Consider the following 22209-nt stretch of genomic DNA (forward strand, 5'->3'; position numbering starts at 1 on the left):
GCCTCATCTTCCATCAATAGAAATTCTTTTTCTGGCATTTAAAATGGCCACATTTTTGTAGCATGTTGAAATAGATTTTCTGTTTTTATACTTAGTAATTTCCAAGTGGTATTGGTCTAAGTTAGGAAAGTCGATCATTGTAAATAGTTTTATTTGTTTTGTTTTTATTTTAAGTAGATTAGGAACCAAATTTCAAAACCCCCATTTTATTCTTTTATTTGTTAAATTTACATTTTTGTGCAGCTGTACCCTACAATCCTCGGACTGAACGATCCTTGCTTGTGCTATACTAACCTCGATATTTTTGCATGGTTAAATTGTGAGGTTATTTTAACCATATCACAGACTTACTCTGAAAGCCCCTTGACAAAAACATTAATCATACTTAAATGAGAAAGATTAATCACGTCGGACTCACCCAACGTCAATTTGGAAGCTAGATTCGCTGTCATAATATACATAGAAGACATGGTATCCAAAAAAGAAACCTTAATTAATCCTAGGAGACTCGTATGCATACTAGGCCGATATTAAATATACTGGAGAGTCTTATGGAGGTGTATTGTATGTGGATCTGTGCAGACTTTTTTAAATGACAGACTCTTTAAAAAGTTGATAGACTATTATTGATTTCTTAAAACCATTGATTTTAGCAATAGATTTTTATTGATTCATGACAATCTATATGCTTTATTATAAATGATTTCTACAGATTTCCTAACATGGATAAAATATAAAAACAAAAAACCAAAAACAAAACTAATGCAGCCCAAACACAAAACAAGATAATAACTCGTTACCTCTTCAATGCTCAAGTATCTTCTAATAGAAATTGACTCAAAAGAATGATTGTTACTCTGTCTAGCTAGCTAGTTTGTTCTCATTTCTAATCTCCCAACAATATAAAGATACAATATAGATCACTTTATATTTATGGTTAATTATTCTCATCAATTTTGTTTTCACCGATTAATATATATCATAACAATATTGGTTAATATCTTGATCTATAATCAATCAATTGAAATTCTATTGTTCAACCTTTCCTTTGAACCATAATATAAATTCAAAATCGATGAGAATAATTAATAAGATAAAATTCAGTATGTCATAGCAACACTGTTCAAGTTTTTAGGGGTAGACCACAATATTTGGGTTTTAGGGTTTCATAAATCATTTTTATTGCTATTAGGGTTCGAAGTATCACAATTGAAAACAAAAAAAATCACATGCAACAACTACAATGAACATGTTGGGTATCAAAAAACATTGATATCATAAAAGATTAGAGAAAAGACCAAAAATCAATAAAGAGAGATGATGAAGGACTAACCTCTTCGCGCGTAGAGAGAAGAACTTTGATAGATTTTTTTTTTTTTTAAAGAGGGAACTTTGATAGACTTTTTCAAATCTTTGGTCTGGAGCCTGAAAAATTATTGGAGTTTGGTATATATAGTTAACACTACAAAGTCCATGATTATCTATGAATGATATTTTAAATACATATTTTTATTTATTTTTAAAAGTTATAATTGAATACCCCTAAATTTTAGTGGAATTCATGAAGTCTTTAATAAAAGTCCTAATTGAATACTGTTAAAAGTCTATATTGAATATACCAAGAGTCTTGACTAATTCCATAAAAGTTTTTTATAAAAGTTGTTTGGACCAAGACTTTTAAATTCTATAAATTTTTTTTATAAAAGTTCCACTAATTCCATATTAGCATTTCTCTACACATCTCTGCATGTGCAAGTGTTTTTTTTTTTTTTTTTTGCAGAAAATAATAAAGAAAACGGTTATTGCGGATATAAGATAATGGGAGAGAAGAGTGGATTGTGGCTTTTTTTGTTGTTTATTTTTTGAATAAAAATATATTTTATAAATGTCATAATTGTCCTTATAATTTAATTAACTCTTAAAGTTTTTTAATATTTTAGAATCAATTTGGTTTTGACTAATAAAATCTCTTCCGTTAACAGTAGTATATAGATACAATACACCCTCGTGGGAGACCAAGCCGCAGAATTGTGGAGCTCAAGTCTCCCGTCACTTTGAAATCTGGTTGCTAAAAAAAAAAAAAGAAAAAAAAAAAAAACCGTGTTGATGTGACTGTATACAAAATTAGAGTAACCAAAGTCTCTCGTCTTCTGCTCTCTCTGCTTTTGAAAAGCAACCAAACCAGGCCCCCTCTTCTCTCTCTCTCTCTCTCTCTGTAGATTTGTGTAGATTATCATTTTGGATGATCAAAACAGTTTCGTTTGATCCCAGAATCGCACACCTTTGTCATTGTTCCATACAGTTGAGTCTTGCGTAAGACCAATTTGTCTCCCTTCCTTTGTGAACAAAGCCGATATGCATTCGACGACGGCTAGGGTTCCAGTTCTTGTGTTCTAAATCTCTTTTCCAGCTCAGTGCTGCATTGGGTAACTAATATTTTTGGTTTTCCCTTGTTTCGTTTGTAGTGGTTTTGCTTAAGAATAGCTGATATTTGCTTTGTCTCTGTCTTAGGTTTGTTAAATTTGGAAATTTGGTTTCCTTTCCCTAATATTAGATTCTGCTGTAGGCTGTTTTGGTTTAGTTACACTGAGGCAACAGGTGTGCATTAAAATTGAAAATAAAAAACTAATGATATTGAAAGTGCCTAAACCAAACTGCATTTAGTCTTAATACCAAATCAAATCAGCTTCTGCTCTAGAGGTTTCCTCTCGGGTGATTGTGATCTGTGGGCTTCCTGATGGACCTCTGATCCAGTCTACTTCTGACAATGCAAAATGTGAATTTAAACCTTAAAGTCAAGTCAGCGACTGGTTTTGAAGGTTGTGGCTGCGACAAAGTCATCTGGCGTGGTACTAGTAATGGCCACTTTAAGGTTAAGTCAGCTTATCAAGGAGGAAAATTTTACCCAGTGTCGTGGTCATTTCCTTGGAATCTCCCTATTCCACCTAAGCTAAAATCCTTTTTCTGGCTCATCTGCCATGGTAGTAACATTCTTCTCACTAATGTTGAGAGGGTTAAGAGAAGCTTGACTTCTGATTGCTACTGCCCTTTGTTTCATGATCTTGATCAGCCTGAAACCCTCCCACCTTCTTAGAGATTTGTCCAGTTGCCCAAATAGTTTGGAATAATATTCTATCATCTGAACTATGTAGCTCAAGTGCTATGGTTGTTTATTTTTTTGCCAATACTTGGTGTACGAAAACTTGCTATGGTAATTTGAAATGTGTTCTGTTTTTGTGTACTCCTGCTGGTACTCTAGGAAATTGAGGAATAAAGCTGTCTTTGACAATAAGTTTCATTTCCTTCTAAATCCTAGCAAGGTAACCATTGATGCTGCTAAGGAGTGGAACTTTGTTAATATAACCAACTTGCGGTAGTCTAGAAAAGTTAGTCTGAGTTTTTTTTTTTTGGACCAAGCCTCCTGAAAACTATTACTAATTAAATGTGGATGATGCTAAAAATTATAATGGGAAGACCGGTGCCGGTGGTGTTAAGGGACCATACTGGTTCATGGAATTCTGGTTTCATCGCACACCTAGGCTGCGGTTCTGTTCTGGAAGCTGAAGCTTGGGGTTTGCTGCTATTTTTGAAGATAGCTTTTTCTCTGCATTTTCATCATATCTTGGTTGAAATTGATTCAGAGATTTTAGTTACTTTGGTCAATCAAGGAGTGGATGACTTACATCTTTAAAAAATTATCATCGACTATTGTGAATCCATTCAAAGACAATTCTGAAGCTGTGAAATTAAACACGTGCATAGGGAAGTTAACCTGGTTGCTGACGTGCTTTCTATGTCTGGGTTGGTCTCTGAGTTTGGACTGCAATTGATGGAGCAACCTCCTCCACAAGTAGTCTCTACCATGTTATATGACTTGCGTGAAAGTTCTAGAGTCAGGACTGTAATTTCTGCTGTGTAATCTGTTTGTATGTTTTTGGACCTTTTGACCCCCATCTATCCAAAAATGTATATTTGTTAAATTAAGTGGTATGGGTTGGTGTCTGGTCAGCCTCATTTTGTTTTAGGTAGAGATTATTTTTTTATTTATTTGTTATCTTTTGCATTGTTAGTTTGTCAATTTTAAAATGTAGCTGTGGTGGTTGTTACAGTAAGTTGGAAGGAGAAATGACGAGGGTAGGCCGTGATTTTGGGGACACTATGCATAAGGATGCTGTTCCAGCAGTTTCAGCTGATGTAACTTTTGCCTCAAGTCGATTTCCTGATTACAAAATTGGACCTAACAATCAGATTGTGGAGGCAAAGCTGGATCAAAAGGTACTTTCAATGAAGGAAGTTGTTGCACGCGAGACAGCACAATTGTTGGAACAGCAGAAACGTCTTTCAGTTCGGGACCTTGCCAGTAAATTCGAGAAGGGGTTTGATGAGGACATCATAGCCAAACCTTTTAAGGTTTATGAGCGAAAGAAATGGAAAAAGAGAGCATCTAGTCATTCCCTTTCCATATGGTTTGATTAATTGCTTTCAGTCTAGAAGTCTCTAGGCAGGTGTCTTTCAGTTTCAGTTTGGGTCAGTTTCAGTGTGGAATTTTAAGGTTTCTTTATTATTTCAGTTTCAGTTAGGAGTTTAAATTCCTTTATTAGGTCTTTTATGCTTCAGTTTTGTGAAGTGTAACAGCCCTAGCTATGAAAGAGTCTTTAATGCTAGTTAATATGAGCTATCTGCTCAAATATAAATAAGTGTAAGTGCCAAGTGGCCATATATGTTGTGATGAATAAAAATTTCAGAGAGTTTCTGAGTTTTCCAGAGATTGGAGTGTTGGTGTGAAGCCTTGTGTGTGGGTGAGAAACCTGGGAGGGAATCCTAGTTCTTAGTTTTCACTTTCTACCCTACAAAACCTGTGAGTTATAAGCCCTATACCTTAGAGTTTGTTGATCCTGGCGTCTAGGCAGTGAATATACTGCATCAGTTTTGGTATCAGAGCAAGACAAGCTCTGTTGTCTCCTAGCTCCAGCCAAAAGAAACTTCATTTAGCCATGGACCTTGAAACTTTGGCTAAAGCAATAGAAGGTTTAGCCGCCCAAATTGGTCATCTTGAGACCAGAATACAAGATCAAGCCGTTGCTTCTGACCGTCGTTTGGCAGAGATTGAAGCTTCCATCTACAATGAAGAAGAGAGTGTACGTGGGGGACCAAGGATGCAACCTAGAAGGAATGTTCGCAGACAAAATGTTCCACATAACAGTGGGCAAAATGGACATGATCCTGAAGAAAAGGCAATGAAGTCTATGAGGATTGAAGCTCCTAGTTTTGATGGCCAGCTGAATGCAAAGGTTTTCTTGGATTGGTTATCAGACATGGATCATTATTTTGAATGGTATGAGTTGTCTGAAGATCGCAGGATAAGGTTTGCAAAGATGAAGTTGGTGGGCAAGGCTCGAGATTGGTGGTCTAATGTGGAAAGACGAATTGCGAGAGATGGTGAAGATCCTATTGCTCATTGGGATGAGATGAAAGAAAGGCTGAAGGAGAAGTATGTTCCTTTGTCTTACAAGGAACGCTTGCTTGACCAGTGGCAATCTCTTCGTCAAGGAAGCATGACAGCTGCTGATTATATTGATAAGTTTGAAGAATTTATGGTGAGATGTAACATCACCGAAGACCCATCAGTAACTCTTGCTCGTTTCAGAACCGGTCTTCGTCCAGAACTTCAAAGAGAGCTGATTCCTCATGATGTACATTCATTAGAGCGCGCTTATCAATTAGTGCTGGAATTGGAGCGCTACTTGAAGACCCCTACAACCCCTGTGTACAAGCGGGTTGATCAGCGGAACTCTGAGTTTCGTCCTAGCATCTCTGGAACAAAACCGTCTCCATTCTCTAAGGGCTCCAATACTTCCAATTCGTTGGTGAAAGCTGAAAAAGAAAAGGGATTACAATCTGGCATGCGAGGAGGGGGATCTATAAGGTGCTATAGATGTCAAGGTTATGGTCACTATGCTGGTCAATGCCCAACTAAAGAGCAAACTCGAAGTTTGTTTGCAGCAAGCACAGAAGAAGAGGCTGATGCTCAAGGAGAATTGGAGGAAGAAGTTTATGAGCCTGAAATTCCAGCTACTGATGATGATTTGGAGGGTGAACCTATAGACATTGTTCAACCAAGAATGACTGTGGTTAGATGCACTTTGACTCAACCTAAGAGTACGGAAGATTGGCGGAGAACAAACATTTTTCACACTTATGTCAAGTGTGGAGACAAAAGTTATAAGGTCATCATTGACAACGGAAGCTGCATCAATGTTGTCTCCCCTCAAACCATCTCTAAACTGGGTTTGACCGCTGCTGATCATCCTCAACCTTATCGTGTGGCATGGATTGACAAGTCTTCCATTCCCGTGACACAACGATGTCAAGTTCCTATTCAGTTTTCATCTTACAAGGATACTGTTTGGTGTGATGTGGTGCCGATGGACGTGGGACACATTCTTTTGGGTAGACCATGGTTGTATGATCTGGATGTAACCATTTCGGGCCGTGCCAACTCATGCTCCTTTATTCATGAAGGAAAGCACATCAAGTTGAACCCAATCCAGCCCAGACCAGTACCTCAACCAACACATAACAAGGGAGGACAACAACCAAAATCCCTTAATATCATCAGTCCAAGACACTTTGCAAGGGAGACAACAGGTGATTCTGTTATTTTTATATTGATTGCAAAGGAATCTCACCCTTTGACTAGTTTGGAGTTGCCCTCGGATGTGAAATCAATCCTTGAGCAGTTTACTGATGTATTTGCCGAGGACCTTCCAAATGAACTTCCTCCTCTCCGGGATATTCAACATGCAATTGATCTGGTCCCTGGAGCAACATTACCGAATTTACCACATTATCGGATGAATCCAACCGAGCATGCAGAATTGAAAAGGCAAGTTGATGAGCTTCTTGCAAAAGGGTTCATTCGGGAGAGCCTTAGCCCTTGTGCTGTTCCTGCCCTTCTCACACCAAAAAAGGATGGCTCTTGGAGAATGTGTGTGGATAGCAGAGCCATCAACAAAATCACAGTCAAATATCGGTTTCCAATACCGAGACTTGATGACATGCTGGACATGATGGCAGGAGCTACTATCTTTTCTAAGATTGATTTGAAGAGTGGTTATCACCAGATCCGCATCAGGCCTGGAGATGAATGGAAAACAGCCTTCAAGACAAAGGATGGTTTGTATGAATGGTTAGTCATGCCATTTGGACTTACTAACGCACCTAGCACTTTCATGAGAGTTATGACACAAGTTTTGAGGCCGTTCATGGGTAAGTTCTTGGTTGTCTATTTTGACGATATTTTAATTTATAGCACATCCAAAGAGCAGCACCTTAATCACTTGAATCAAGTCTGCTCAGCTCTTAGAAGAGAGAAGTTGTTTGCAAACCTTAAAAAGTGCTCATTCATGTCCCATGAAGTTATCTTTTTGGGATTTGTTGTGTCGTCAAAGGGAATGCAAGCAGATCCAGAGAAAGTCAAGGCTATTGCTGATTGGGCAGAACCAAAAAGCATACATGAGGTGCGTAGTTTTCATGGATTGGCTACCTTTTATCGTCGATTCATTGCTGGGTTCAGTTCTATCATGGCTCCCATTACTAATTGCATAAAGAAAGGGGAGTTTCGATGGACAACTGCAGCTGCAAAGGCATTTCAGGAGATCAAAACCAGAATGATTAATGCTCCTGTTATGCGCCTTCCTGATTTTACAAAGCCTTTTGAGGTTACATGTGATGCTTCAGGTGTTGGAATTGGTGGAGTTCTAAGTCAAGAGGGGCATCCTATTGCATATTTCAGCGAGAAGTTGAATGAAGCCAAGCAGAAGTACTCTACCTATGACAAAGAATTTTATGCAGTGGTTCAATCCTTGCGGTATTGGAGACATTACTTGCTGCCACAAGAATTTGTCTTGTATTCTGATCATGAGGCTCTGCGATATCTCATTTCACAGAAGAGATTAAACCCACGACATGCAAAATGGGCTGAATTTATTCAAGAGTATACTTTTGTGCTGAAGCATAAATCTGGAGTGGAGAATAAAGTAGCAGATGCTCTTAGCCGCAGGAACTCACTTTTACACATTATGAGTGTGGAAGTGGCTGGATTCGATAATCTGAAAGAAGAGTATTTGAGTTGTCCAGACTTTGGAAGAATATATTCAGCTCTCATGGAAAAGCAGTCCAAAAGCACTGAGTTTGTTCTACAAGATGGGTTTCTTTTCAAAGGAACCAAACTTTGTGTTCCTTGCACATCGGTGAGAGACTTCCTAATTTTAGAGCTACATGCTGGTGGGATCGCTGGACATTTTGGGAGAGACAAAACCATTGCTCTTGTGGAGGATCGCTTCTATTGGCCTAGTCTCAAACGTGATGTTGCTAAAGTTGTTGAACGATGCCGTACTTGTCAGTTGGCAAAGCACAAAAGGCAAAACACAGGGTTATACACCCCGCTGCCTGTCCCACATACTCCTTGGCAAGATATTAGCATGGATTTTGTGCTTGGGTTGCCCAAGACTACACAGCGACATGATTCCATTTTTGTGGTTGTGGATCGTTTTTCTAAAATGGCTCATTTCCTTCCTTGTTCTAAGACATTTGATGCTTCTGAAGTGGCCAAGCTTTTCATGGATGAGGTTGTTCGGTTGCATGGTTTGCCTAAAACTATAGTGTCTGATCGTGATGTTCGATTCATGAGTTATTTTTGGAAGACTTTGTGGCACATGTTGGGCACCAAACTCAAGTTTTCATCTGCTTACCATCCGCAAACAGATGGGCAAACTGAAGTGGTGAATAGAAGTTTGGGAAATCTGCTGCGAAGTTTGGTTGGTGAGCATATCAGGTCTTGGGATTCAATTTTACCTATTGCTGAGTTTGCATATAATAATTCAGTTAACCGGACTATAGGCATGAGTCCCTTTGAAGCTGTTTATGGTCACAAGCCCAAAGCTCCAATAGATCTCATTCCCATGACGGTTTCACATAGGCCATCACAGTCAGCTAATGAATTTGCAAGTCATATTCATGAGCTGCATGCTGAGATTAATCGTCGGATTAACAGGAGCAATGAGCAATATAAAAAGGCTGCTGATGTACATCGAGCATTCAAGGAATTTTCAGTGGGAGACTTTGTCATGGTTCGAGTTAGACCTGAACGTTTCTCTAAAGGGAAGGCAAAGAAGTTACAAGCTCGCAGCATTGGACCTTTTAAAGTATTGCAGAAGGTTGGAACCAATGCATATGTGTTAGAACTCCCTCCAGAAATGGGAATCAGTTCTACTTTTAATGTGGAGGACTTACTGCCCTATAGGGAACCTATGGTGCCTGTGTTGCCATTTTCTTCTGAATTTTCACCAATCACCCCACCTTTGCCTCGTTCTAAAGTTCCTAAGAGAGATGTGGTGGAAAACATTGTGGATGAGCAGGTTGTTTCGACAAGACAAGGTGGCTACCAGAAGTACCTAATTAAATGGAAGGATAGACCAGATTCTGACAACACTTGGGTAACTAAGGAGGAGCTGCAGCGCATCAATCCAGATATTCTGGAAAGATACTACAGCTTTATCTCACCGGAGGCGAGTTCTTCCCAGCCGGGGAGAATTGATGAGGACATCATAGCCAAACCTTTTAAGGTTTATGAGCGAAAGAAATGGAAAAAGAGAGCATCTAGTCATTCCCTTTCCATATGGTTTGATTAATTGCTTTCAGTCTAGAAGTCTCTAGGCAGGTGTCTTTCAGTTTCAGTTTGGGTCAGTTTCAGTGTGGAATTTTAAGGTTTCTTTATTATTTCAGTTTCAGTTAGGAGTTTAAATTCCTTTATTAGGTCTTTTATGCTTCAGTTTTGTGAAGTGTAACAGCCCTAGCTATGAAAGAGTCTTTAATGCTAGTTAATATGAGCTATCTGCTCAAATATAAATAAGTGTAAGTGCCAAGTGGCCATATATGTTGTGATGAATAAAAATTTCAGAGAGTTTCTGAGTTTTCCAGAGATTGGAGTGTTGGTGTGAAGCCTTGTGTGTGGGTGAGAAACCTGGGAGGGAATCCTAGTTCTTAGTTTTCACTTTCTACCCTACAAAACCTGTGAGTTATAAGCCCTATACCTTAGAGTTTGTTGATCCTGGCGTCTAGGCAGTGAATATACTGCATCAGGGTTGGCTGCTGCTGCTAAGTTGTCTGAAGAGGTTAAGTTCATTTCTGCTAAGTTGTCAATCTGTTTTCTGACAAGAAATTGTGCGACTTCTTTGCTATGCACATGCAATCTCTTTCTAATAGGCAAAAACAGTATGATGTGAAATGGCTAGCATATTTATTTCACTGTAGACTATACCTTAAATAACTGGGAAGACTTGTGATTTCAATTTAAAGAGATATATATATATATATATGTATAGAGGGAGGATCTAGAGAGGACCTCCTTAAACTTCAAAAGTGAGGGTGTTTTTATTTTTAGCCAATGCCCGCCCCACCACCCTGCTGTGAAGATTTAAACATCAACAGCCAAATAGGGTATGATTGCAGAATCTAAAAACTATTTTATTGATGTATACAGGCTAAACTTAGAGAGGCAGCTTCTTTGGAAAAGCATGTCCTTTTGAAGAAGCTTAGAGATGCTCTGGAATCATTAAAAGGACGGGTGGCGGGCAGAAACAAGGATGATGTGGAGGAAGCTATTTCAATGGTTAGTTGTATATCTTGCTTCATTTCAGAATTCCTCTGAGTAACATTAATCCACGTATCAAGCTTTTGTTATTACATTCTCTTATTGTTAATAGGATACCAAATTAAGCGTTCAACTATTTGACTGGAATTTTTATTTGGAAAGGATACAATAGCATCTTGTTTGTATTGTTTCGTTGGTCAACAAGTTGTTCCGAACTTGTCAATTTTATTGTATTCTCCTGAATTTATTTTATAGTCTCTGTTTCTTAATTAAAAAAATATTAAAACACTTGATGTTGAGTGGATTCTAACATCAACTCTTTTTTGTTTAAATATCATTGCTATTATTATTTTTTAAATGAGTTTGCAAAAGAAATAGTACAACTAGAGAGAGAGAGAGAGAAATTGCTATGAATTACGAACTTTTTTTGCTTCTTTTTTTTTTGGAAAGTGAATTACGAACTTATCAAAGATACTCCTGTTCCTTTTGATCCTCATAACCCAGAAAATAGCCATTGTGGCCCATCTTCCCAAAACCACAGCCTTTTTCTTGCCTCAGAAAAATTTAAACCTTTCAAAAAGTGATGAATTGAAAGTAACAGGGTTATCTGAATGTAAATTTGCCACCCAAAATTTTCTGTTTCTCTCTTCAGGACAAAATAGAACATAAATTGATAATCATTATAGGATAATTTGGTCCAAAGGAAATCTTTTGATTTTGATAGATCATTATAGGGTGTCATGTAAAATTAGTTGAACAGTAAAGGTTAAAATAGAATGCATTTTACTATAGCTACATGAGAAATGCAGACAAAGCTAAAAGTATTACAAAAAATTCAACAATTTTTACCATAATGTTGACAGTATTGATTACATTCTACAGTTCTTGTTTTATTGTATCAGTGTTCAATTACGACAAGGACTTAATATCATCTTTCCACGAACGAACGAAACTCCCTTAAATTTTGCCTCTCTATGCTTATCAATCAAACTCCTAAAGTGGAGGTTTAGATTCACAAGTTACAAGTTAATTCTTATCCAACAGTTCTCTTTGTTTATTTATTTTTTCACGACCAGAAAAAAAAGGAAGAAGTTTCTTTATTCCTAGTTTTGTCTTTGAATTCTATCCGTTGCATACCATTCACAACAACAATACCTGTTGTTACCTTTAGATTTATAGACTTCCTTCATGATTATAACTGTTGTATTCAAGTGTGGATAAGCCCAAACATTCAGTTCATCCACATCATCGAAAACTGATGACAGAGCACATCTTCCCAGCACCATTGCTTTCTTCCTACTGCACACAATAAGGAGACTAGAAGAGGATCTGTTTTTGGGTGTACTTATGGGTGTCTACTTCAGCAGAGTTAGGCAAATTTGTCTTGGTGTAATAGAGTTCTTTTGTAGTTGCTTGTCCCTTTCTATTTCTCTCTCTCTCTCTCTCTCTTTAGTGGTAGACTTGTATGCTCACCATTTTGTTTTTTAATTTTTTTCTATCTCTTAATGAAGGTTCTGTTTTATCATCCCGGAAAAAAGAAGAAAGAAACAAGAAAAGTAGGATTTTGAACAAAATTATCACAACACAACAGAAACTTAACTTTGATGTTTACTTTTTCATGTAGTACCTTTGGCTTTGTCTCCTGATTGTATTCACCTTTTTCCATATGTTTTCCTATAATCGATAATCAATTTATGTTCCAAATATGTTTCTTGTTTTGACTGATTCATTTCACCCCATTTGTCTTGATATTTTTTGTTCATTGCCAGTGCACTTCTCTTCAAAAGAAGCGATTAATTACAAAATTTTATGATTGCTCGTTGCAGGTGGAGGCTTTAGCAGTTCAGTTGACTCAAAGAGAAGGGGAGTTGATGCAAGAAAAAGCTGAAGTGAAGAAACTAGCAAATTTTCTTAAGCAGGTAATTTTCTTAAGTGGTCAAAGGTATTTTCTTTTGTTTTATATAAAAATTATATTAAAATGATATTAGGTATGTACTAGTTTGGCTCAATCTTTAGGCTTTGATGAATGACATTCTGTCTTTTATATTTATTTATGGGTTTTCTAATAAAGAAACTTTTAGTAAGCTAGCACAAGAATACATACCGTGCACAAGGAGTGTACTCTAGTACCAATTTGCATTGTCCTTGGGTAATACTTGTGATCCATCCCTAATTTTGAATGAAAGTCTTTGTATATACTCGTGTTTTATTTTTCATTTTTTGTATAAAAGAAACACGCATTAAAACCCAAACACAAGAATACATACAGTGAACAAGGAGTCCACTCTTATTTTATGTATACGTTTTTATATTGACTGAGGTTGGTATAGACATTAAATGCTTTATTGCTTATTTGGATTTAATTGGTAGAATAGCCCTGTTTAGTTCAAGTAATGGAAAATATCACTTTCAAAGGAGATTGAGAGATTGAGAGACACCTTTAGTTAGGGATATTGCTTTGGTCTGGCTTTCGGAGGTTGAGAGACATCTTTAGAGAATATGTGAGGCTTTGAAGATTCTCGGTTTGTGGGTTGAAAGAGACTCATTCAACAGGGTGCAGTGGAGACACCATGTAGAGATCAAGGTTGAAATACAACAGCAAGGATGTGCCGCATTAGATCCATTTAGAGATATCCATGTGTGGATTAATTGAGAGATCGGGTGTATTTGAGAATTTGGGTTGTGAGAGAGAGATAATTCTAAGAGTTGGAAGAACCAAAACATTCTTTGATTGTAATCTTCTTTTTTAGTGGATCAGCCAGCACCATTGCCGGGGTCGTGGGTCAATGATGATCGAACCTCATCAACAAGTTTGTTGTTGTTTGCCGATTCAGTGGTTTAGTGGTTATGTCTTTGCTCATATTTGGTCTTGGAGCTACAGAATTTGGAAAGTGACCCAAATTTCAACAAAAACGAAAGAACGATAAACTCATTCATCCTCTTCGTCTTCTCATTATCAATAACATATGCTGGTTCATTATGTGTGCCATGTTGTGAAATAATCTGCCAAGTGTTTTTATTGATTCAACTTGTGAGGTAACCTTTCCTCTGTCAATAGAAATCAGAAAAATGAAAAAAAAAAAAAGAAAAAAAGGAAAAAAGACACTTATGAAGGAATAAAGCATGAAGTACACATTTGTTGCTCCAGTCCATGGTCATTTCAATCTCCCTAGTTATTCATCTTCAACCAGAAGTAGTTTGAGATGTCATTCTTTTTCTGCCCCCCCACCCCCTTTTTTTTTTTTTTTGTGTGGAAGAGCTGGTATTATCTTTTAACACTCTCACAGGCACACACGCTACCATTGATGTTGTGGGAATCGTTTATCTAGATTTATCACGCTTACATGCTTACAGTCATGTTAGTTTAGGAATATGGGGATTAATTGTGTTTGTCTCATTTCTGTTATTGTTAGAAAGTATTAGGGCTTCTTTTTCATTCTTGTTTATGCATTATAGGTCAGATCACTTGGACACATGTTTCTTATGCATCACTTTTGTAGGCTTCAGAAGATGCTAAGAAGCTCGTTGATGAAGAAAGAGCTTTTGCTCGTGCTGAAATTGAAAATGCCAAAGCAGCTGTCCAGAGAGTGGAAGAAGCACTTCAGGAGCAAGAACGAACATCACGGGCTTCAGGGAAGCAGGTCTGTGCAGGATTGTTTAATTTGTTGACACTTGGTCGATTCATTTCTGCTGTTTATTGCATAATCTATTGAAAGGGATGAGATACCTGGATATGCATCTCGTGTCTACATTTATAATGTCCTTGTATGTCAGCACTCAGCAGTGATATTTGTATGTGTTTTTTTTTTTTTTTCCTTTTGCGTTTTGTTGTTTTTTGTGTTAAATATTTACATTTACTGCTTTGTTATCACCTTGACAAGTGAATACTGATTTTGGACTGAGATATTTAGGACTTGGAAGAACTGATGAAAGAGGTTCAAGAGGCTAGGCGAATCAAAATGCTGCATCAACCAAGCAAGGTGAGTTTTAAATCCTATTGATTTTGAAACATGATTCTTCGGTTTTCCTTCTGGTTCATTTATATGAAAACTTTATGTTACAATTTTAGAATGAGAGCATCAAACCAAATAAAATTTGGCAATTGTTAAAGAGGTCCAATCTCTTATTACATTTTATTTATATATTTTTTTGGACAAGTTTATTACATTTATTACAGATAAGGTCACTTTGGTGACCTCGATCTCAGAATTCATTTCTTTGACATGTTCCTCCCTTGGGAGCCCCACCACACCAAGGTGATCACATGAATCAATATTGAGTGATGTGCGTGGGTATGACCGATTGGAAATGACACACACACACACACACACACATATTGTATATTACTCTACCAATGAGTCTTCGTATATCATCTTCTGTTTTCCGATAACAATTTTATCAGACTTAACAAGGTACAGAAGTGGACAAGAAATCCACAACTGAGCACAACAGCATATAATACACTTGGTGTGTGCATACAAGGAGCTGGTGAAAGGCTCATCAAACCACTCTATTCTCTCTGTCGTTCTACCCAACCCAGATCATCTTTTGATTAAATCTGAATCTCTGTAAAATCCCATCCAAGTTCTGCTGCAACTTCGATATCTGCACCTCACAATCATCTCCTTTTCCCTATCTGAACCCTTCACCTTCACCCTCACAACTTGTAGTGAGATCTTTTAAAAACTCAAGAATCCGAGAAGTCGGTTAAGCTCAAATAAGTGTCATACCGTGCCATCTTTACCAGAGACTAGAGGTGCATAGGGGAAAGAATGAGATATTATCATGTTAGATACTCGATGTTTCTTTACGACTTGGGAAAAGCGACTTAGATCAAAGATTCAATTGTGCATCAAGATCTACAATGACAGGTCTTTAAGCATGAATTGGACAATTTCTGCCATGAATGCGTCCTCCAGCTTCTTAACTATAATTACTGAGTCTATAAATGGATTTTGGTATTAAAAACTTGTGGGTTTGATTCAGTATAAAACTACACATCTTAGAAAAAGGAGAAACCGGAGAGAAAAAGAAAAAGAGGTCTGGCGGCACTTGGAAACAGTGGGGATGGTGTCTAGTTGCAACGGCTACCCATACCAGTAGGATTGGTGGCAGCGGCAGTCTAGGTAGTGATGCAGCAGAGAGCAACAGTTGGTGAGAGTATGATTAGGGTGGGAGTGTTGAGAGATTAAGAAAGCAGAGTGGTTTTAGAAGAAACAGAGGGTTTTTAGCTGTAAAAGGGAGAGATAGAACGAGGGAGGTTAGGGGAGAGAACAGAGAATAGGGTAGGAGAAGAGAAACCAAGGCACCAAGCCTTCAATAAAATTCAGTTTTATTTCATTCCACTTTGATTTGGGTTTACAAACAGTAGCTATATTTATAGGCTTAAAATGCATAACCCTTAGACTCCTAGAACACCAGAAGACTCAAATAAACACTTACTAATAATAAGATCCTTCAGTACTCACCCTAAGACATAAATAGACTCTTAAAAGTACTAGACTCATAATCACTCTTCATAAAACTGAAAAATGAGTCTTGCAAGACCCTTAAACTACCACGGAGACTTTACTTTGGACCATAAAGGGTTGGGCTTAGTCTTAGGCTTCCAAAGTTGATATTTCTTTCCAACCAAGTTGTGGCTGCAGCATTAGGTTACTACATTGTATCCGGAAGGTAGAATGTGGTGAATCCAGAAGGTCTATTTTATTTTTTATTTTCGAAAAGTGTGTATATATATATATATTTATGTGGCAGAAAACCCAGAGACAAAGAAGGTATCTGCTCTTATATCATATGCAAGTGAAAAGTATTTTGTGGACTCCTTTATTATAGAGGGGTGTAAATAGGTATAAATAAATGAACTATTGTGCTGAGAAGTCAAATGTATAGATACAGGGCATTAACATGATTACAATATGTTACTAGTACATTGAATACATAAAGTTGACTACTGAAAAGTGTTGGGCTTAGTCTTAGGCTTCCAAAGTTGATATTTCTTTCCAACCAAGTTGTGGCTGCTGCATTAGGTAGTAAGAGTTCTATCCTGAAAGTAGAATGTAGTGAATCCAGAAAGTCTATTTTATTTTTTATTTTTGAAAAGTGTGTGTGTGTGTGTGGCAGAAAACCCAGAGACAGAGAAGGGTATCTGCTCTTATATCATATGCAAGTGAAAAGTATTTTGTGGACTCCTTTCTTTATAGAGAGGTGTAAATAGGTATAAATAAATGAACTATTGTGCTGAGAAGTCAAATGTATAGATACAGGGCAGTAACATGGTTACAATGTGTTACTAGTACATTGAATACATAAAGTTGACTACTGAAAATAAGGGCAGATCTAACAAGAATATCGTCATGGTTGCTAACTTTTGTTAGCGTATACTATTTTATCTGAAGAATCATCATGAATTATTATCAAATTGTAGGTCATGGACATGGAACACGAGCTTCGAGCTTTGAGAGCACAACTCACACAAAAGTCTGAAAATTCTCTTCGCCTTCAGAAAGAGGTTTGTTTACTATTCTTGATGTGTGGACTACTTTGATAACTTTTGTTGTTGTATTCATGAATGAAACATTGTATTTTTGGGTGGTTCAAATCCATGCATTAATAGATGTTAGACTTCGGCTTTAGCTTTGCATCTTTTTATTTTATTTTTGTTGTATCTGCATTCTCTTGCTACTCCTGTTCCTGGGCTTCTCTTCATTGGTTCTGTTTTTTTATTGTACTCATCCACTTGGGTGGTAGCAACATGTCTGCTCCTATGAAATAAGTAGATTACAGTTAAGAAAGACAACGAGAATAACACAAACCATGTTTGGTGGTTATGTGCAACGATTTGCTACTGCATGTAACTATACAGTAGTTGATTTTGCAACTCAAAATAAAATAGGTTCCTCACACTCCCAATATAAAACCATCTACTCAGCTCCATATACTTGCTTGTATCATTAAAGCACAACTCAAAATGCGTAGAATCAATAGTTACAAAATCAACTTTGCTGCGAGGAACCTTTTGCTCGAGGGTTAGTTGTGCGGAAATGAATCTGCTTGACTGGTTTTCTGTTGTCAATTATCCAGCACCAAAAATCAGTTAAACTAGTTGGTCATCCAATATTCATGTTGTAAAGAGGTCATCTTAACATAAGCTGTCTTTTGTTCAGTTGAATATAATTTCTTTGGCCTATGAATTTAGGTTTGGGAGATACGTTGACTAAGTAAATGCTTTCTGTCGAATAATATTTGTATTTGTTTATCTAAATTTTTCTTCTTCTGTGGACATGGCTGTACACCCAAATATATATATATATATATATATATATATATATATATTTTATTCTACTTTATGTGTTCAATGCCTCTTACTGTGTACCTTTCAGTTGGCAATTAGCAAGAGGAGCTTGGAAAAAAGCTCTCAACCATATGAACTAGATGGCCCTGAAGCTTTAGGTTCATATTTGCGGATTAATCCTTTGTCTGATGATGCAATAGAACTTTCTACATGCTCAATTCAATGGTATCGTCTATCATCTGATGGTGCCAGCAAGGAGCTTATATCAGGTATATATGTAATAATTTCTCATGTTTATTAAGGCGGTTTACTGTTAATCTTTTTATTTTTTATTGTTTTATTGGCTTTTCCTATGGACTGTAAAATTTATATGAAAAGATATATTGGCTTTTCAAATTCCAAAGGTCGTGATTGAAACTGCTTATAATTCTATTTATGCTTTCCTTGTTGTTGCAGTAGGACTAGGGTAGACCAGTAGAGGTGTTCCGGATTGTTTATCTTTAAAATAGAGGCAGTCAGCATTGTTTATCTTTATAATGATTGATCATGTTAAAGTTGGAGCATCCAACTGAACACTGATTGGAAATGCGCAGAGAGGTTTCTATATATATAGTCAAAAACTGGACTGAATATCATTAAGTAAATAGAACTACAGCCAAAACTGGAAGTAAGTAACTAGAACAAAGGGATTAAACTAGTTCAGTCTTCTTGGTGAACCACCTTGGTACCCAAACCCTTGAATCCATCTGGCAGAACCTCTGCAACAGTGACCAGTGAGTAAAACTCTTCCTTGGTATCTTCTTCATCATTTCTCTTTCGTGCAATTCGGATGCAAACCCTTCTTGACACACTTCGAATCCCATGGCTCCAAATGTGCTTTTTGAGTTTAACATCCACTCTGACATCAGTAGTAGCCATAACCTTTTGAGCAAACATCCTGATTTCCTTTATCGGAGAGGTTTCTGTATATTTAGATGAGAAACTTATAATAGATCAAAAGCTTGCTATAGTTTTCTCAGAATGTATCTGTTCATTTCACATTCAACCTTTTTCTATGTCAGGAGCAATAAAATCAGTATATGCCCCAGAGCCTTTCGACGTGGGGCGGTTCTTGCAGGCAGATATTGTATTTGATGGCCAAAGACTAACACTGACCACCGCTGGTCCCATTGATCCTGGTATGGTTGAGATAATTGATCCTGGTTTAAATTTTTGAACCCATACATATGATTTCTACTTTTCTTTTTCTCTTTTTTATTCTTGAAATATGTCACGTTTAATATTGCTAAAATGATTGCTTTTGTTGTTATCTGCGTATGCAGCTGCTGGTTTGGGAAGTTATGTAGAGGCACTTGTGCGGAAACATGATATTGAGTTCAATGTATATTTTATCACCATCTTCTTCAGAATTATCGTTTATACACCTTGGAGCTTTTTATTTTATTAATTTAATTATTCTATTTCCTTGTGTGCAAGTAGTTCAGGTCTTGTGGTCCTAACAAGAATAATAGTGTTATCTGGTGGTCCTTTTGGTAGTGGTATGGGAAAGTATTCAGCTGTTGTAGTTTCTTCAAAACAGTTCTTTGCTTTCCATGTATCAGTTATGGGATAGGTACCAGTAAGAATAATAGATGCTCTTTTGGACATTGTTAACTTTTAAAGTATAAAAACTAAATATAGAAGTGATATGAAAAAAAAATTTGCAGTCACTTTGAATGTCCGCCAAGTGTCTATTATATCTAATTTATAGTTATTCTTTTTGCTTGTTCTTATAGCCCTCTACGTGAGAATCGAGAGAAGTTTTGTTTTCATCATGTACAACAATCTTTAGCCTCTTCTCACATGTTTATTTCCTTGCAGGTAGTTATTACCCAAATGAATGGTGTTAATCATCTGTCAGAATCTATACATGTATTTCATGTGGGAAGGATGAGGATTAAACTGTGCAAGGGAAAGACAACTATTTCTAAAGAATACTTTTCGGCATCAATGCAGGTATTTTACATGTTTTTTCTTTACGTAATCAAGTACCAGGATGGATCCATCCAGTTGATGTATTTTTTCTAGCTTTAGGAATAAAGAACACAATTGATGTGTGGAAACATAATTTATTGGGGGACCATAATATTTTAGCTAGGGCTGGGGGCAGGCCAGGCCTTACTAAAATTTTGTGAGCACGAGCCCGGACCAAAGTATTTCGGGTCGGGCCCATTTTTGTTTTTGAATTCTAAGGCCTGAGTAAAGCCCGACCCGAAATTTTTCTGACCGGTTTTCTGGGTTTTCGGGCCCAAGACAGGCCTTGGAAAAAAAAAGAAAAAAAATTAAAAACAGCCTTCATTGGAGAGCAGCACAGCAACATATCTGCCTCAGAACCACACAGACCCATGTCAAATTCTCACCCAATACAACAACCCACGTCAAATATACTTTCCCAACCCATTCAAACTAGACTAAGGGAATACCAAATTCTTGGTTAAAGCATGTTGCGGATGCAGCAGCAGAAAGGGAATGTAAGAAATTCAGAAAGAGATTTAGAAGAGAAAAGAAATAAGGGTTGAAGAGGATAGAAATAGAAGGGACAAATAAGTAATTGATGCCACTTAAATGAAAATGAACAGGAGAAGAGGAAGATCCTGGGTTGGAGAAGAGGCAGAGATGGTTATTTTTTTGGTTCGCATTGGGACAGATAATTTTGTACAAGAGCTCTTATTTCGTTCATTCAATCAGCAAATACAAACTATAGTCGTTCAAATGGCAAAAACTTACTTCTAGGATCAAGGTTGAGTAAATTACCAATGTCAAAGAAAAGTATATCAAAACATGATGACATTAAGCTTGAATGCTAATGTCATCTTTGCATCAGTTGCGTATTTGAGGAGTTAAAATAGGAGAGTTGAGCTGTTGAACAATGGAGTTGTTTCTTAGAACAGTTGTAAATCTTGTTCTGAATGCATCTTTAGTCTAGATGTTTTATGTTGTTGAGCTAGGATAGGCAAGCCATGTGTGCATAAAGTGACATTTACTTTTTGTATCGGTAACCAGTGTCGATGCTATCAAAATTTATATAGAATCTGCTTTCTAAATGCCCATATTGTTTACAATGGTATTTCTGTTTCAATGCAATTAAACAATGTCTACGATATTTATTTGTTATTTGCTTTAGCTGTGCGGAGTTAGAGGAGGTGGGAATGCTGCAGCTCAGGCATTGTTTTGGCAAGTCAAGCATGGTCTTTCCTTTGTATTGGCATTTGAATCAGAACGAGAGAGGAATGCGGCCATCATGCTTGCGAGGAGATTTGCTTTCGATTGTAATGTATGTAAAATTTTTGGGTATATAGTGCATGTTTATTGTTACTATAGTATATACGTCGAGGCCTATTTTGAAATGGATCATTAATATCAAATATATGACATTTGTGTGGCAGATCATGCTAGCTGGGCCAGATGACAGAGCACCTTTAGGAACCTAAGGGGCCTCCATAGATTTCTCCTTCTCTAAATGTAATTATTGAGTTTTTTCTTTTCTTTTGTTCAGCTAATTTTTGAATTTTGTTTTCCTCTTGTATTAGAAACTTTGTGATAGCAATGATTTGTTTGGTAATTTTCTTTTACTCTCCCACGTTGGAAAGGTGATTGCCACTCGGACACCTTTGTGTGTTTGAAGACTCGTTAGTGTATTTCCATGATTTGTACATGGCTAATTGTTGTAATGCGAAACCCACATTGATTGCTGTCTTGTGAAATTGAAACTTCAGTTTTGGTGAGTTGTTGTTGTGTCCGTGGTAGGCATGAAGACAAGAAGAAGAAAATAAAGACAGATTTGTTATTCGGATCAACAAGTCAAATAATATTAATAAGCAGCAGAACAATTGGGCATGTAGATGAGTTGCGTTGGTGCATGTGAAGCACACATGGCCATGCCGTCTTATGGAAACGTCCATGATTGTAACCTCATTGTCCTTGTCTTAATTCTTCTTATTTCACCTTCGTTAATTAACTAGCCGTTTTCTTTTCCACCAAGATCTCTCTCACCCAGAAAAAATGGATGAAATACATTTTACAACAGGGTATTCAAAAGCTTCATGATTAGAACTTGGTTCTATAACAAGAATCGGAAACGTTAAGAGTTTTGTATTAGTTCTTATCTACCTACTTTGAAACACTGAGTAGAAACGCATAATAATGGAGGATGAAAGTGATAAAAGAAAAGAAGGAGCTTAACTGAGAAAATCTCCCAAACTGAAGTTGTTGGCTGCAGCAG

The 22209-nt window shown here is 37.0% G+C and overlaps 2 protein-coding genes across 2 annotated transcripts; both read left to right on the forward strand.

Annotated features, from left to right (window-relative positions):
• The first annotated feature begins 2104 nt into the window (after nt 1–2104).
• LOC112167229 (stomatal closure-related actin-binding protein 1) lies at nt 2105–21712 on the forward strand. The gene is made up of 14 exons (XM_024304216.2): nt 2105–2426; nt 4110–4376; nt 10145–10175; nt 10544–10672; nt 12481–12573; nt 14155–14295; nt 14566–14634; nt 17082–17165; nt 18037–18217; nt 19010–19126; nt 19271–19329; nt 19809–19943; nt 21112–21261; nt 21374–21712. The coding sequence occupies exons 2-14, from the start codon at nt 4126–4128 to the stop codon at nt 21416–21418; spliced, it is 1485 nt and encodes a 494-aa protein (XP_024159984.1). The 5' UTR covers nt 2105–2426; nt 4110–4125; the 3' UTR covers nt 21419–21712.
• On the forward strand, nt 4370–10110 carry LOC112167228 (transposon Tf2-1 polyprotein). Its single transcript, XM_040519608.1, has 2 exons — nt 4370–7269; nt 7420–10110. Exons 1-2 carry the CDS (start codon nt 4995–4997, stop codon nt 9690–9692), a joined length of 4548 nt encoding a protein of 1515 aa, XP_040375542.1. The 5' UTR covers nt 4370–4994; the 3' UTR covers nt 9693–10110.
• Nucleotides 21713–22209: the final 497 nt, after the last annotated feature.

This window comes from Rosa chinensis, chromosome 5, assembly GCF_002994745.2.
Source record: "Rosa chinensis cultivar Old Blush chromosome 5, RchiOBHm-V2, whole genome shotgun sequence".
Taxonomy (NCBI): domain Eukaryota; kingdom Viridiplantae; phylum Streptophyta; class Magnoliopsida; order Rosales; family Rosaceae; genus Rosa; species Rosa chinensis.

What these genes read in the sequence shown, in the direction of transcription:
- LOC112167229 (XM_024304216.2), top strand. Translation starts at nt 4,126, where the DNA reads ATGACGAGGGTAGGCCGTGATTTTGGGGACACTATGCATAAGGATGCT. An exon ending in CGCTGGTCCCATTGATCCTG is followed by an intron (nt 19,127 to 19,270) that starts GTATGGTTGAGA and finishes CTGCGTATGCAG; the next exon opens with CTGCTGGTTTGGGAAGTTAT. An exon ending in AACATGATATTGAGTTCAAT is followed by an intron (nt 19,330 to 19,808) that starts GTATATTTTATC and finishes ATTTCCTTGCAG; the next exon opens with GTAGTTATTACCCAAATGAA.
- LOC112167228 (XM_040519608.1), top strand. Translation starts at nt 4,995, where the DNA reads ATGGACCTTGAAACTTTGGCTAAAGCAATAGAAGGTTTAGCCGCCCAA. An exon ending in AGTTTTGAGGCCGTTCATGG is followed by an intron (nt 7,270 to 7,419) that starts GTAAGTTCTTGG and finishes TGTCCCATGAAG; the next exon opens with TTATCTTTTTGGGATTTGTT.